Below are 16,320 nucleotides of genomic sequence, written 5' to 3'. Positions count from 1 at the left end.
GAGACTCTTGCCCCCAGGCTTACAGATTGGTGGGACGGGGCACTTGTTTTATTTTCCACTAAGTGTACTGCTTTGCACAAAACCATTCCAATGACTGATGTCATTTGAGAGACACAGCAGTTGCTTTTTCAGCCCTGCAAGGCTCCAAATTACCCAGCTCTCAGTCAACTTAGATTGCAGGCTGCAGGCAAGACCGTCTCCATTAGCACAGCTGCCTACATTTCATGCCAATCCAGCCCCGGCCAGCAGTCGCCCATGTCCATCTCTCCTGTGGGACTTTACTCTAATGCATTTCTACAGTATAAATTTCTCCCACAACTTTCTTCCTCAATCCTTTTTCAGAACAAGGAAAGTGAAAGCGTTAGTCACTCAGTCATATCTGACTTTTTGTAACCCCATGGACTGTAGCCCGCCAGGCTCCTCTGTCCATGGAATTCTCCAGGCAAGAATACTGGAGTGGATTGCTGTTCCCTTCTCCAAAGGATCTTCCTGACCCAGGGATTAAGCCCCTCTCCTGCATTGCAGGCAGATTCTTTACTGTCTAAGCCACCAGGGAAGCCCAAGGGCTGCTTTCCAAAATACAACAGATGAGAGTTGTTAGTAAATGCTTTGTTTCTGCTTGATATGGGCCACCTGTCCTCCAGACCCACTGCCTGAATCCCTGCCCCCAGATGCGTCTGCAAGCCCATGCCCCAAGTTTGAGTTCTTCTATTTACAGCTTGCTTATCCTGCTCCTATGTTTTATAACACTTAAAAGTACATGTGGCCTTGAGTGACAGAAAATCCAAAACAGCAGTGGCTTGAACAAAATGTATTTAATTCTCCTTCATTTGAGTCCAGAGTAACATGGTCCTGGGATGGGTCCAGTAGGGCTCTCTGGTGTTAGAGACCTCCACCCCTTCTATCCTGTCAGGGCACCATGCATCAGCTAATGACAATGTCCAGAGCAGCTGCCCCTGTGCCAGTCACCATCTCATTCCAACCAGTAGAAAGAGAAGAGAGGGAAGAGATGAGTCTACAGCTCCGGCCTTCCAGGACACTTCCTGGAGGTTGCCTTCCATTGACTGGAATGTAGTCACATGCCCACACTGGCTGCAAGGGAGGATGGGAAATGTCCTTCCCATTCTGGATGGCTACACATTCTGGGTCTTTTATTGAGGAAAGAGAGGTAACAGGTACTGAAGCAATTATGCTGCAGCTGCATATTCTTGTCACATTCCAGTACCAGTGACCTCATGCTGGGAAAGTGAAAGACCAGTCTTTTCTGTCTTTGTAGCTCCAGCATTCTTTCTCCTCCTCCTTCTTCTCCTGAAGGCAGAGGCAGATTTATTTGGCCTCTAACACACACATTTCAGAGGAGACAACAACCACACGAGGTCTGCCGTCTTCTGCCCACATGCCATCTTTCAGGGGACTGTTGCTATGCCTACTCAACAAGGACATAAGATAAGGTTTCCTGGGTTAGTGTTTCAGCTGGGAAACTTTTAACAACCGAGATAGCTTCTGTGCTCAGTAAATTAGAAAAGTAAGAAAAACAAACTCCCTTGATGAAAAACTCCATAAAGCCAATGAGACTGTAAATGGAAATGGAAACCCAAAATTGATGAAATGCAAAATAAATATTTAACTTATGAGACAGCAGCTATCTTTGGATTGCTAAGTAATTTAGAGGCTAATGTTCTTAAAAAAAATCACATTTTCTAGGAAAATATTTACTATTTCTGTGTTATTGCCTTCTTCATTGCCATTAGTAAGACTTGGTTTCATTCACAAGTGTACATAAATTCCACTGGAGGCTAACATTTTTTTTTTCCCCAAAACTTCCTGGTGAGGCTGTTTGTAATGGAAACCTTTTAAAGCATGGAGATAGACCTGGGAATCAACCTATGGGGAGAACCAGCCAATATTCAAGAATGTTCCCTGCAGACGTCAGCTGGGGCAGGTGATAATATACAATATAGACTGGAATCTAAAGGGGAAAGTCAAAGCATTATACCAGGTGGGCTTCATAAACATGCCAACAGGGCCAGTGTCTCCACTGGACAATATACCCCAAAGGCTCAAGACCTACAAAAACATATATACAGGCTTCAGAATACACAAAGAAAACAGCAAAATCAAAATTAATAAATGTCTAATTAAATATCTACAAAATATAACATTTTGTTCTTGCTAATTGTTCAATTCTACGTTCTTGAATTTTTCATGAGTATTTTACTACTTTTGAGAACAATTAGTGGGAGAGAGCCTCATAATGTAAGAATGCACTAATAGGCACAACTGCCAAGATTTCATAACCATTAGTAAAGGAGTCAAGTTGCCTACAGACAAAAGCAAACTTGTCTAAAACCTGTCAGAGTTGTACGGCAATGTATTTGACTTTAACACAGAGTATAGATATATTTGGGCTTCACTGATGGCTCAGGAGGTAAAGAATCTTCCTGCAATGCAAGAGACCCGGGTTCAATCCCTGGGTTGGGAAGATCCCCTGGAGACGGAAAGGGTCACCCACTCCAATATTCTTGCCTGGAGAATTCTATGGACAGAGGAGCCTGGCAGATTACAGTCCATGGGGTTACAAAGAGTCAGATGCGACTGAGCAACTAACACTTTCACTTTTCAGTTTTTATGGATATTTAAATGTTAGATGAGATGTGGAGTTCCTAAAAAGAATGCCTTAGACAAGGGGATCAGTGTTCTTGTTTTCTTTAAAAGGCCAGGAAGTAAATGTGTTGGGCTTTGTGAGCCATATATCTTCATCATGATTACTCAGCATTGCTATGGAAGCACAAAGTAGTCATGGATGGCCCTTAAATAACATATGAGCACAGCTGTGTGCCAATAAAGCTTTATTTACAAAAACAGATGGTGGGCCAGATGTTCCCCATGGCCATAGTTTTCTGTCCCTTGCCTCAGATCCAGGAACATCCAATGACTTCCTACTGACCCTCACCAACCATTCAGACTTAAGAAGTATACCATTCTAAGATAGGAATCCTGAATTCCCCGGAAAACATTGTAGGCTCTCCTCAGAATCATTCCAGAATTAGTACAGCTATTCTACACAACTGTGAGTCAGTTTTAGACTTTCCAATCCTTTGGAGATGGTTTTCTTCTTTTTCAGTTACCCAACGCACTAGGTGACACATGAAATAACTATGTACTAATTCTTGTGATCTCTTTCAGTATTTCCACAGCTTCTTTAGAAAGAAAAGTTTTAACTCTGCATCAGCTAAAACTTGGGGCTTCCCAGGTGCCACTAGTGTTAAAGAACTTGCCAGCCAGTGCTGGAGATGTAAGAGACACAGGTTTGATCTCTGGCTCAGGAAGATCCCCTGGAAGAAGTCATGGAAACCCACGCCAGTATTCTTGCCTGGGAAATCCCATGGACAGAGGAGCCTGGTGGGTTACAGTTCATAGGATCACAAAGAGTTGGACTCGAATTCAGGAGGATGAACACAAAGAGTATGCTCATTAATTATATAATGTTTTTTAGAATCTGCCATAGGCTTTTAGATATCTAATATATACATTAAAGTGCCCTGGTATCTTTTAAAATTTTGCTTAACCAGTTTCTTATATATTACACAGCCAAGAAAACAGTATATACAGGGCACATGTCCTACTATTTACATTTTTTTTTTTTTAGATAAAGAACACTATCACCTCCCCCACAGTTTACACTAGTGATAAGTGGACATGTAAAAATCACTAAAGGTTTGTGGTGTTGTATAAAAATAGAATTTAATCAGAATTGAGTCACTCAAAGGCTCCTAAGTTATTTTAATTACATAGTATGTGCAAGTTAAATTATGTCAGTTTTTTTTAATATTTACCACTCATAAAGTTTTAAGTTTTAATTATTTCTCTTATGGTAATAAATTTTATCTATTTATCTACTCAAAAAGTGCAATGGGATTAATATATTTTTAAAAATCACTAAAAATACTAATTGCAAATATTCTACAAAATATTACCCTATTATTTTTCACTTAAACTGAAGCAGAACCATAATAAATAAATTTAAGTAAGCACTTAAAAATCTTCTCCCAGTTTTACCTGTTGTTTTCCCCAGCATTATCTGTTGTTCTCAAATAACTGGGGTAATCTGTGGATTATATTTCATTTATTCTCAGAGTTGGGCTGCTCATGGAAGCAAGGAATTACACAATTAAATTCAAATTTCTCTAGAAAATATGCCTGACAAATTTTGTAAAGTTAAAAAATAAAATAAAAAAAGAAACCAGAATAACCACATGAGAAAGTCTGAAAATTTCTGAAGAATAATAATAAAAAATAGGATGCAAAAAAAAAAAAAAAAAAAAGAGTTGAAAAAAAATTTTTTTAAGTATGACCGGCTATTTTGTTTTGGTTCAAGATGTCCCAGAATGTCCAATCATTTAATCCAGACTCAGTTTACCCTCATTCTGTTAGAACTAGAAGGTAATTTTTAAAAAACAAAAGGAAAAAGGCATTCTAGAATAGTGATTTCCCCTTGTGAATTATTCCAATTCACCGAACTATGCATTTTTTAGGAACGAAAGGCTGACTGAGAATATATTTCTTCTAGTGGAGCAGCCTTTGGCCCCAAAGAGTCCAGCACGTCGGGCGGTAGGTCATGTTCAGAGAAGGTGAGAGAGCTGAGGCTGTCTGCTTGCTCATACTCGCCCTCCTCTGCGTAGACGTGAGGTGGGTAGCCAGGATCACCCTCGGGGTCGCGGGTGCCACAGAGCTGCTGGAGGGGAACCGGGGAGAGGAGGTGAGTGCCATGGCCTGTGAGCCTTGTCCCATCACAGGCCTTTCTACAGACTCAGATAAGGCAGCAGGCTGAGGGGAGGGACCCTGTCACACTCCTCCTGATCTCAGGGAGGGAACACACAATGACGGTGGCCCTGACCTGGGTAGGATGATGGGAACATGGAAGAAAACCGCCCACCCCTTCTACCCTCTTACAGGGTAGACTCATCCCTCACCCAGGCTTGAGACCTCCCCTCCTGGCCCTATGCCTGCTGTCACCTTGAATAACCATCCCCAATACATGTTTGTGGGATGGACAGATGGGTGAGGTTAAAGGGCTTTCCCCTGTTGACCTCCAAATACCCTTCTGCTGCTGCTACTGATAAGTTGCTTCAGTCATGTCCGACTCTGTGCGACCCCATAGACGGCAGCCCACCAGGCTTCCCCATCCCTGGGATTCTCCAGACAAGAACACTGGAGTGGGTTGCCATTTCCTTCTACAATGCATGAAAGTGAAAAGTGAAAGTGAAGTCGCTCAGCCGTGTCCGACTCTAGCGACCCCATGGACTGCAGCCTACCAGGCTCCTCCGTCCATGGAATTTTCTAGGCAAAAGTACTGGAGTGGGGTGCCATTGCCTTCTCCACCAAATACCCTAGAAGGTCTCTAATGGAAGTCTGAGCCTGTTTCATAGATCGAGGTGGGGATGGGTTTACAAGACTCTTCTAAGCCATCACTGGCTCACAGCATTCGTGTGAAAGTGAACTCATTTAGGGCCTGAAGATGTTCAGAGTCAGACCCATCCCCCACCATGTCCCCAGGCTCTCAGCCAGCTGTGTCCACCTTGCTCAGCTCGCAGGGGCTCCTCCAGGCTCTCCATTTACTGGGAATATAGTCTCCTGGCCCTGCATCTACTGGTCCCCAGACCTGCTGACCACAGTACCTGGGAACCTTCATCCTTACATCACACACCTGCAGGGACTGTGGCCACCGTGTGGCCCTATGCCTTTGGGCATGGGTGGCAGGGGGGAAGCCAGCTGAAAGGTGAATCCAGGGGCTGTGACTGGGGTGTCATCAGTCTCATCATGTCCCCTCAGTGCAGCCAAGTAGATAACTAAGGATGGGCCTGGTGAGCACACAGCAAACCAGGATCTGCAGGGGGTCTGTGCTCAAAGCTCCCGAGGCCTGTGACAGCAGAAGCTTCCAGCCCTGATTCAGCAGTTTAGAAGCCCTGTGAGATCAATAATTCATCATAAACCCCAACTAAGTTAGAAGGCTCACAAGGGAAAGCACTGGGCCTTCTAATCTGCTGTTTTTCCCTCCTCTCACACCACCCAGCTCAGCTCCAAGTCTGCACTAATGAAGGCTCCCTGCCTGCCTGGGAGACAGGAGGATGGGCCTCAGCAGGAAGCAGCCATCCTCGGCCCAGTCAGATGGTGAACTGGTCCCCACCCGCTCCATCCACAGGTCACAGCTGTGTGGGGTGGAGAGGGCAGATACACAGATGTGAATGGGTAAGCCAGATGACATGTGATGATAACCAGGGACTAGACTAGAAAGGTTCTCACTTCCCGTGACCCATCTTCATCCACTCTAACAGCCGGAGGAAGGGGCCCCCAGGCACGTCTCACAAAACAGGTCCCCAGGAGGCTCCAATGAGCACCCAGACCTTCTAATGCAGCATCTGCAGAGTTGGGAGCCTCCTACCTGACTCAGCACCTTTGCCATCACTGCTGCTCTCATTTCCAGGGGTCCTCTGGGCACCACGGTATCGAGGCAAACCTGAAAAGCGAAGAAAAGAGTCCTAGTCCTGTCGGAGTCAGCTCACAGCTCCCCTCAGTTGATGGCCTCTGCTGGCGGGCACACGGGGGCCACCACCAGGTGAAGGGCTGTCTCAGCTCTCCTGGAGGGGACAACAGGCCAAGGGCAATTTAACCAGATGTCACCTCCGTGTGTGCAGGGAGAGAGGGCAGCCCTGCCGGTTTTGACTGATGGACTGGTGGACCCTCCACGCCTTGGCTTCCAGGGAAGAAAGGAAGCCAAGTGAGCCTGGCCAGCAGGGTTTGGGTCTGGTCCACAAACGTGAATAAGCAAGAGGCTGACTGCCGCACATGGGGAAGCTCATCCCACCGCCTGTCCCCACAACGCACAGCTCATCTCAGGTTCTAATCCCTGTCCTCCTGCCTTGGTAGGTCAGTCGCACCTCGTGCGCACAGGGTGCCATGCTGCCTTCTCTCTCTCATGGACCTGGGTCTCAGGTTCTGGCTGAGGAGTGGGGTAGAGCCATGAGGAGGTGGGCTTAGGAGGCTCCATGTGGGGGCCACCCGGGACCCCAGAGAGCCCCACCTGCGTGTAGTCAGGCCCGCGCAGGTGAGGCCAAGCAGCCCCTCACTCAGGCTCACACAGGTGCAGGGCCTCCACCCAGGGTGAGAGGAACATAGTGATGAGCATGCAAGGTGCAAGAGAGGCCGTCTGCACCCGGGGCCTCTCAGGAAGAGGAGGGCCCACGAGGAGGGAAGGCCAGCAGAGGCCAGGAGGCTGGAGGCAGCCCAGACCTGCAGGCGGAGGACAGCGCAGGAGGGACCAGATGATCCCAGATCTCAGGGCTGCAGACCATGCCAGGACAACGGCCAGCTGTCAGGTGGGTTTAAATTGGAGAGTGACATGAGAGCTTTCCCTGGAGGCTCAGAGGGTAAAGTGTCTGCCTGCAATGCCGGAGACCCAGATTCCATCCCTGGGTTGGGAAGATGCCCTGGAGAAGGAAATGGCAACCCACTCCAATATTCTTGCCTGGAGAATCCCATGGATGGAGGAGCCTAGTAGGCTACAGTCCATGGGGTCCCAAAGAATGGGACACGACTGAGTGACTTCACTTTCACTTTCAGAAACACATTGGTGACTTTTATAGCTGCAATGATTTCTGATCATCCCTGAATTTAGGGGTACTTTGTATACTCCAGAAGATGTGTATAAAACACTGTGAAGTTTAGGATAATTTTACATGTCCATGAAGATACATACACACACACCTGTCTGTACCCATAGCTGTCTATACACATAAACCCATCCCATCCCACCATTGCGAATTGAACTAAACACTCTTAGCCAAAGAGATAGCAGGGATAACCCCTACCAACAACCTGGAGACCTGCTGCCTGGTGATGCCCTCCAGCTGCCCTCCAGCGCCCGTGAGCCTCTCGGAGGAGGATACAAGAGACACAGGCCCTTCCTCCAATGTGCTTGCTGGTCAGACCCTGTGGTCCTTCCCAGCCCGGTGGAAGGTACAACACGTCTCCAGGGAAACTCAGGGTCGATTTTTTCTTGAGTAGATTTTAGGTTCCACCACACACCACTTTTTGCTGCTTTTGCTTCATTTTGCCACATTTACTGCATGTGACTCTGTCAAGGCCAAGAGCCCAAGACTCTGTTTCCCTCCCCCGGCCACTCGGCACAGAAGCCCTGGCTTCAGGCATGTTCCCAGGACCCACAACTCCTCAAAGGTACTTCAGCAAGAGTGTTTGAATTTCATTCTAATTATGTGAAAGTTATTTTAATAATAATATTTAATGTTATTTTTCTAATATAATGGAGAAGGGCTTACATCTTTTTGACTGAGCCCTCCCAACATGTGAATAAAAGCAAAAATGTTATAGTTTGCTTTTATGAAACTTGAACGAAGCTTTTTGTCTCTTGTTTGCTAAATCAAAGAGAACTTGATACGATAAGCTGAACTCCCTTAAAAATATCTGAAACTGCTTATTGTCATAAATTGAAATTTTCTTGACACCTTAAGAATCGATTTCAACAATGTGAAGCAATGAATTAGATGCTAAGGAAGAACTCTGCAAACTTCCTCCACAATATCCAGCTTCCATTTTGTTGTTATTGTTTCCAGTTGAATCACTATTTTTGTTTGTTGCTTTGGCAACAGGTGTATGTTGTAAATGTCATTGCACTTCAAAAATCAGTACTAATAAAAAAAACAGCTCTCTTCTGTTTTATTTATAATGGCATTCTTTGTAAGATCGCATTTGTAAAGAAGGATTCTGCTGTTAGAAAGGTTTAGGAGGAAATGCACTAGTGGCCTCTATGGTCCCCTTAGTTCAAAACTTCTATGAATCCATAAAGAATCAAAGCAAAAGAATACTCGGGCCTTCACCAAGTTCCTAGCTTCTCAGCAGCAGAAGAAACTTGTCAGGGACTGAAAACCTCTGGTGCCTTCAGGTCTGGAGGTAAGTACTTTATTTAGTTCTCATCTGCTCCTAGAAGTCATGGTTCAGACCGTAAAGAATCCGCCTGCAAATTCAGGAGACCCAGGTTCAGGCCCTGGGTTGGGAAGACCCCCTGGAGAAGGGAATGGCTACCCACTCCAGTATTCTTGCCTGGAGAATCCCATGGACAGAGAAGCCTGGTGGGCTACAGTCCATAGGGCTGCAAAGAGTCAGACAGGACTGAGTGACTAACACTTTCACTTTTTTCACTGCTTCCCACATTCACTGCTTTCAGCTTATTTGAATGTTGGTTGAATATATTTTTACCACCTTCCCCCTTCCCAGTTTCCCATTTTCAGGGCTTCCCACGGCTGCCAGGACCGTAAGGTAACTCTTTTCATGGTAACTTGTTCATTGATACTTACAGGAGTAGAGTATTTGTTTCTCACACTTGGTTCAAAAAACACACCATGACCCTGAAATCATTTTTAAAAATGAAAAATTAATTAAAGTAAAAAAAATTAAGTGTTTATTGGTTTCATATAAGTTACCCAAAGATGCAAACACATAACTAGAAATTCTTGTAACCATAAGGCCTCCTGTTTCTGCACTAAAGGTATCTGATGATAGCAGTGTAGGTATTCCTAGTAGAAATCCATGGGTGAGTTTTATAGTTGCTTTGTGGGGATGGAACATGAACATATGAGATTTTCAAGCCTATCTTGGGTCTACAAAATTCACATCAGACTCATGGTGTGCTGAGCGTGTGGCCTCAAAGTCTGTGAATGTGGCCCATTCATCCCTAAGACCCAAGACTGGTTACATAATTGGAAGAACCCAGCATAAAAAATGTGAGCCCCTTGCCAGATATGAAGTGTTTCAAGATGGTGACAGGAGAGTACTAACCAAGTACAAGGCCCTTCTGAGCACAGGGGCCTGTGGGACTGACTGGGTTCCATGCCTATGAAGCTGACCCTTCCGCAGTCAGAGGGACACACCTATCAATGCACAAGCCCTTTCAAGGATTCATGGAATCATGTTTGTGCAAAAGAGAATAACTCATTTTTATCTTGGCTCAAATGTAGCCTGAGAAAAATAATGAATTATAGAGGTCTTGAATTCTTTCTTAAAAGCTTTCCGTCATGAAAACAGTGACTCTTTGGCCCTTGAGAAACCATTTTAGCTCTTGTCAGAAGAGTAAATTTTTTGTTAAACTAATAGCTAGTTACACTAGTGAAGTCCAAATAAGGTCTGTATTTGAGGCCTGTGTCAACAGTGTCATACCGAAGTCAGTTTTCTGGTTTTGATAACATACTATGTAGATTATTATTCTGGGGGAAAGCAGTGTGGAAGGTACGCAGGAACTCTGAACTATTTTTACAACTTTGTGTGAGTCCAAAAAGTCATGTTAAAAAGCACAGCTATAGTTGTGGAATGTGCACATGGAGTATATAAGGACATGGCTCAGCTTGGCAGGAGGTGGGGAGTCACTGGACTGGAAGTTGGTTAGGGCCAAGGCCACTGCTCTTGATCTTGTAGATGACCTCTGGTACCCAGACATGAATACAGAGAAATGTATTTATTTGTGGGTGTCATATTTGATCAGAGCTATCAAATATTCAAGGTGATGACAGGAGAGTATTAACCAAGTACAAGGCCTGGAGAAGGAAATGGCAACCCACCCCAGTATTCTTGCCTGGAGAATCCCATGGACAGAGAAGCCTGGTGGGCTGCTGTCCATGGAGTTGCACAGAGTTGGACATGACTGAAGCGACTTGTATAGTATAGTATCAAACAACAACTCAGTAACACCCAACAATCACAATAGTTAGTTAGATATATGAGGTTTTCACAACTGTGTGTTTGTTCTACCAGAATCACAGAACCTTCTAGAAGGGAACCCACTGTCCGTCACCAGTGAAGTCCCAGCAGCAGGAGCAAAGCCATGCAACTCACTGGAGTTCCCGGGACAAGGTGTACTTGGTCATATGCACTCAACGGAGAAGGTAGTGTTTCTTTTCTATCCTAGGGGAAAATGCTGGTTTACTCCAAAGGTAACGCATTTCCCTCTAGGTGAAAACAAAGAAGCTACACCTTTTCCTCCTCAGATACTCACATGCAAATAAAAATTAGCATTATGATGAGGGGGAGGGGAAATGGAAGTAGAAAAGGAAAGGTGAAGAGAAGCAAGGGAAAAGAATAAAATAAAGTGGGTATGTGTGACCCAACGTGACTTGAAGATTCTAACATTCTATGGATGATATTATAGACACCTGCCAACTGAATATGCACACAAGATCTAGAAGCTGACACAGACAGATGAAACTGTTTAGATCTGGGATGGGATTGTGGGCAACTTTTGCTTTGGGTTTCTATTTTTAATATAAGCCCTTCAATCATGAAATAAAATTTCAGAAAAAATAAAGCAGGCACAGGTCCTCAGTAACAGTTCTAAGGAAGTCCATGCCTTGTCACAGATTTTAAAATAGCAGGTCACCTGATAATCATAAGTGACAATGTCACTGAGGGAAGGTGTGTGAATGGCTGACTATCAAACCAGACACAACAGGTACACTGACTATTTGAAGGACATCATAAAGGGGACCTAGAGACTCAGCAGAAAATAGAAGAGCAGCCTTGGTGTCCTCCCCTGCAGATGCGGGAGCAAGGTACCCTCCGGCAGGGGTTTGGTAAAGATGCAGTGGGATTATACTAGCAGAGTGCAAATCCCAGGGCACGATTAGTGGACCAGAGTTTTTACTGTGCCTACCAGGAGCTCTGGCCTCCAGAAGCTTATAGACCAGTCAAGGAAGAGAGGCCCCTGCCAGCCCTCCCCAGGAGTCTCTGTGCCCCCTCCCCCTGGGAACATGGAGTGGTGGGCAGATGCCCTCTGGACCTGGCCCTGCTCTCCCCAGCCAGACGCCTGCACAATAAATGACACCAGCCCTGGGTCAACTCGCTCTTTTCCAAAGTGGAGTCTTCGTCCGCTTAGAGAAGGGAAAGTTTAGGCAGACTGGGAACAGGGTTTCAAATGACATTGAACTGCGTGGTGAGAAAAATCAGTCCCTGTCTAATTCCTCTTCCATGCTCCTAATGACATCAAGGAGGAGGTGTCCGTCAGGTGCCAGCCTATCCTGGTTCTCTCTCTCTTTCCACATTTTCTACCTAGAATTACAGGGTTCTATTTCTATTGTGTCTGTGTTTCACTCACCTGCTCTTTATACAAGTAAAACTTGTTTTCTGCTTACAATTGAAATATAAAATTTCCTGTTTAAAGAAATGCACTTCTTCTGGACACAAGTCCATTTAAAGGAAAATAATGTTTCAAGTCGTGAAGTTAGCGCTGGACGGACTGGAGTGTGTCCCTGAACCATCCGACACTTGAGCTGGGAGCAAAGGCATGTGAGGTTGAGCAGAATTGCAGGGGCTTTGCAGGAGTGGCTGGGGTGAAAGCAGGCGAGGGGTGGGCCTGTAGGGGGACATCCCAGGATGTGGGTGGGGGAGCAGCCATGGTGTCCCCCTCGCATCGAACGGTCATCGAAGTCACCCCTCTTGTTTCAACACAATCAGCAAACAAGCCACACTCACCTTAGCTCCCAGCTTGGCGCCCACCTCAGCTGTGCTGATGGACAGGGCTGGCATGTGATCCCTGAGGTATGACCTTCCCTGTGGGACCGGGGGAAAGAAATATGACTAGAGCTGAAATTACAGATGGCGGCATTAAACACAGAGAACAGCGAGTAATGTCTCCCCTCTGGCATCACAGACAGCATCCTGACCCTGGAAAATAGCCTGCGCTGTGAAGCAGGAGGGCAACCCTGGCAAGCAGACGCTTTGTAATCGCTGGTCAGGAAGTGAAGTTTCTTGTTGTTTAGCAGTTCACATGAAGTGATGGCAACAACAAAAACCAAGCAACCAAAGAGAAAACCTTGTACCAATCAGCCTCAGCATCTCAAAACTGGTCCTTGCCCTTTTCTAAGCCTCAGTGATGTGGTTCTTGGGGTCACCACAGTGGGCAGTGATGTGGGGAGCCTTATCCATTTCTCACTCAACAAATATTCACTGAGGGACTCAGATGTTGAGAAGTGCTGGATTTCTCCTCTCTTTTAAAAAGATTTATGTATTATTTCGGCTGTGCTGGGTCTTCGTTGCTGCGAGGGCTTTCTCTAGTTGCTTCAGGTGGGGACTACTCTTTGTCTCAGTGCTTGGGATTCTCATTGTGGTGGCTTTTCTTGTTGCGGAGCACAGGGTCTAGGGCACATGCTCAGTAGTTGTGGCCCATGGGCTCAGTTGCTCTGCAGCATGTGGGATCTTCCCAGACCAGGGATCGAACCAGTGTCTCTCTCCTGCACTGGCAGGCAGATTCTTGACCACTGGGCCACCAGGGAAGGCCTGGATTTCTTTCCTAAGGACTCACTGGCTTCCCCACAGAAAGGGAAGGACCCCGTGCTGTCCTGCAGACCCTCTTGATCAGGGACTGTGTCTGATGGCAGAAAAGGACAAAGTGGGTGGAATCAGTGATGGTGTCTAGATGAAGGGAATCTTCTCGAGAGTGTGCAGTGTCCCCAGTGTGTGGATGTAGGCTGGTGTATTCACATAAGATGGAATAACAGGGAACTGTGGACACAGTGGGGCAGCCTTATTTACCAATGGCTCTGATGCTTGGAGGGATTGGGGGCAGGAGGAGAAGGGGACGACAGAGGATGAGATGGCTGGATGGCATCACTGACTTGATGGACATGAGTCTGGGTGAACTCCGGGAGTTGGTGATGGACAGGGAGGCCTGGCGTGCTGCGATTCATGGGGTCGCAAAGAGTCGGACACGACTGAGCGACTGAACTGAACTGAAAAAGGACATAATTGGTAGCTGCTCTTAGTAATACTAAAGAAACTCAGCTGAAAAATGTCATTTGCCCTAAATAAAGTTTCTCGGCCTCAGCACTGCTAACACTTGGGTGGGTGACTTCTCTTTCATGGGGGCTGTCCTGAGCACAGCAGAACGGCCTGCAGTGTCCCACAGTTAGTTCTATCCACCAGACACGAAAGCATCACCCGCCCCCACCCTCCCGGCCAACTCTTCACTCCCAGTTGAGTCGTAACCACCAACAACCTCTAGAGACTGCCAGATGTCCCCTGGGGTGGGGATGGGGGTCAGAATCGCCCCCAGTTGAGAGCCAGCACCCTAGACAAGTGTGACGAGATAATGACATGAGGGGGCGGTGAATGAGAGCAGTATGGAGAGCCTACCACATGGTCCTCATGAGACACAGTCCAGCTCCACTACCTGGAGAGGATCGGCTCTGCTCTCCTCGTTCCACGCGATCAGGGTCTGGATCCCCTCATCCTGTGGCACAGAGGGACCCTGCCTGTTGGCTTCGGACACGAGGCGGCATCGCAGCAGGAGGAGCAGAGCGGCTATGACAAGACAAGGGGGAGAGCAGATGCCAGAGCTCTGGCCAATCAGAGGTTCCCTCCCACAGGAGCCTGTGCTGCTGGCATATAACTTGGCTGGGGGCTCATGGGGGCAAGCTGAGCCTTCATCAGTCTTTGCAGCCTCAGTGCTTAGCACAGCCTGGGGCACAGTAGGTGAGAGCTAACTATTTGTCAGACTGAGTAATACTATGTGACCAGTAACACTCTACTGTCTCCTTGAAAATTGAGCTTCCCTGTTAGCCTTTGCCAAGCCTGGGAGCTTGTGTACATTGCCGTCCTCAGCTATTAAAATCATCTCTGCTCTGTTGCTCAGTCATGCCTGACTTTTTGCGACCCCATGGACTATAGCCCACCAGGCTCCTCTGTCCATGGGATTTCTCAGGCAAGAACACTGGAGCGGGTTGCCATTTCCTTCTCCAGGGGATCTTCCATACCCAGGGATTGAACCCGCGTGTCCTGCTTAGCAGGAGTCCATAGACAGTGGACCACTGTCCTTAAATGGCGTCTATCTCTAGGTTCCGTTGCTGTAAAGTCTGCTACTGAGCAGAAGCCCCCTTTGCCAAGCAGGCAGCCTGTCTGACCAGGGTGGAAACCTGCCATCTGAGCCTAGGCCTGCGGTGAGCCTGGGGGTCATTCTCAAAGGCACCCCACTGACCTCGGCCACCTGCGCTCCCCACCCCAGAGGACTCTATGCCCTTGGCTTACAGCCTGGGGAGAGGAGCTGCATTCCCAGGACAGCTCCTATCTATGCTGACCTGCCAGAGCCATGAATGCTACACAGAGAGGGGCCAGGGCGCCCTGCAGGACTCCAGCTCTCGCGACAAGGGGCTCCGCACAGGTGAATCCATCGGGACAGGAGCAGACCCTCACGTGGACAGTCTGCTTCTGGGAAAGTCCCTGTTTGTCTCCGATGACAAGCGGCACAGAGTAATCACCAAGTGGAAGGCTTCTCTGCATTAGAAGTTCCACTGAATAACCTGCAGAGGGAGGGGGACCTTAGCTGTGTTGATGTGTTCATTTGTTCAGCTGCTCAGGGGTTATTTCTTAATGCCTCTCTTGTGCCAGGCTCTGTAGGAAGTTTGAGGTGGCCATGACCACTCTCTCCCACGGACACCAGCTGCCTGTAAAATGGTTCCCAAGACCACCCTCAGGTTGATGATTCTCTAGAAAGGCTCAGGACTCACTGCGAACTATCTACTCATGGCTATGGAAACAGCACCCCAGTTTTTCTTTAGGGGCACCCACACTTTCTGAACTCTTCACCCGTGTAGATCAGGAGGGGCTAAGCCCAGATCCCAGCCAGGTCCAGGTGTGGGCTCAGAACCAGCCATCCAGTACATCTGCCCTCCCAACCCCCACCCAGTGTTGAGCAGGGCAGGTGGCTCAAGCCTTGTGATGATGCACACCTTCTTGCCAGGCACCAGAAAGAGTCCCAGGGACTCCCAGCCACCACGCTGCTGTCTCCAAAGGAGAGCCTGGCTGCAGATGAAGGGACCACAGAGCCAATGTCGGGAGCCATTGCCTCCAGGAAGTCCTCTGGGCACCCAGGTCTGCTGGGACACAGGCTTACCTGCCCCTTTCTTGGTGACATAAGCTAGCACATTCCTCTTGGCCTGAGTGTGTGTGAGTCAGGTTTCTGTCCTTTTCCAGCCTTTCTGGCCAGTGTGATACGCACCCCTGTTTTCCCCCAGTCTCCACATGTCTTCTGTGTCTCCCCACGTGCTGTCCAGTTTGAAGGTGAACGGGTCGGAGTAGGGCTCTAGGTCGCTGTCCTCCGCCTCGATGAGGAGGGGCTTGTCTCCTGCAGACTGACAGACCTCCAGGTGCTGAGAGCTCAGGCGGAGCGTGGGAGCGTTGTCGTTGACGTCTGACAGGAAGAGCAGCATGGTCCCCGTTCCAGTCTGCGGAGGGACACCTGGGTGGGAAGGACGCGGTCCCAGC

The 16,320-nt window shown here is 47.5% G+C and overlaps 1 protein-coding gene across 6 annotated transcripts in view; it reads right to left on the bottom strand.

The window, feature by feature from the left end:
• Positions 1-633: 633 nt before the first annotated feature.
• Positions 634-16,320, bottom strand: part of CDH26 (cadherin 26) — a 49,788-nt gene continuing 34,101 nt past the window's right edge. For 3 of the 6 annotated variants that reach the window (XM_044927832.1, XM_044927829.1, XM_044927831.1), the window contains 7 exons: positions 16,055-16,294; positions 15,135-15,356; positions 14,231-14,361; positions 12,535-12,612; positions 9,372-9,422; positions 6,443-6,517; positions 3,769-4,735 (listed from right to left, as the gene is read on the bottom strand). In XM_044927832.1, the coding sequence (XP_044783767.1) occupies positions 4,532-4,735; positions 6,443-6,517; positions 9,372-9,422; positions 12,535-12,612; positions 14,231-14,361; positions 15,135-15,356; positions 16,055-16,294 (1,001 nt within the window). In that variant the 3' untranslated portion in view covers positions 3,769-4,531. Of the gene's footprint in view, positions 1,427-3,768; positions 4,736-6,442; positions 6,518-9,371; positions 9,423-12,534; positions 12,613-14,230; positions 14,362-15,134; positions 15,357-16,054; positions 16,295-16,320 lie in introns of those variants that run through there. The other 3 variants (XM_044927833.1, XM_044927830.1, XM_044927834.1) reach the window with 3 other exon arrangements.

This window comes from Bubalus bubalis, chromosome 14 (assembly GCF_019923935.1).
Source record: "Bubalus bubalis isolate 160015118507 breed Murrah chromosome 14, NDDB_SH_1, whole genome shotgun sequence".
Classification (NCBI taxonomy): domain Eukaryota; kingdom Metazoa; phylum Chordata; class Mammalia; order Artiodactyla; family Bovidae; genus Bubalus; species Bubalus bubalis.
This window is presented reverse-complemented; position numbering and strand designations above follow the sequence as displayed.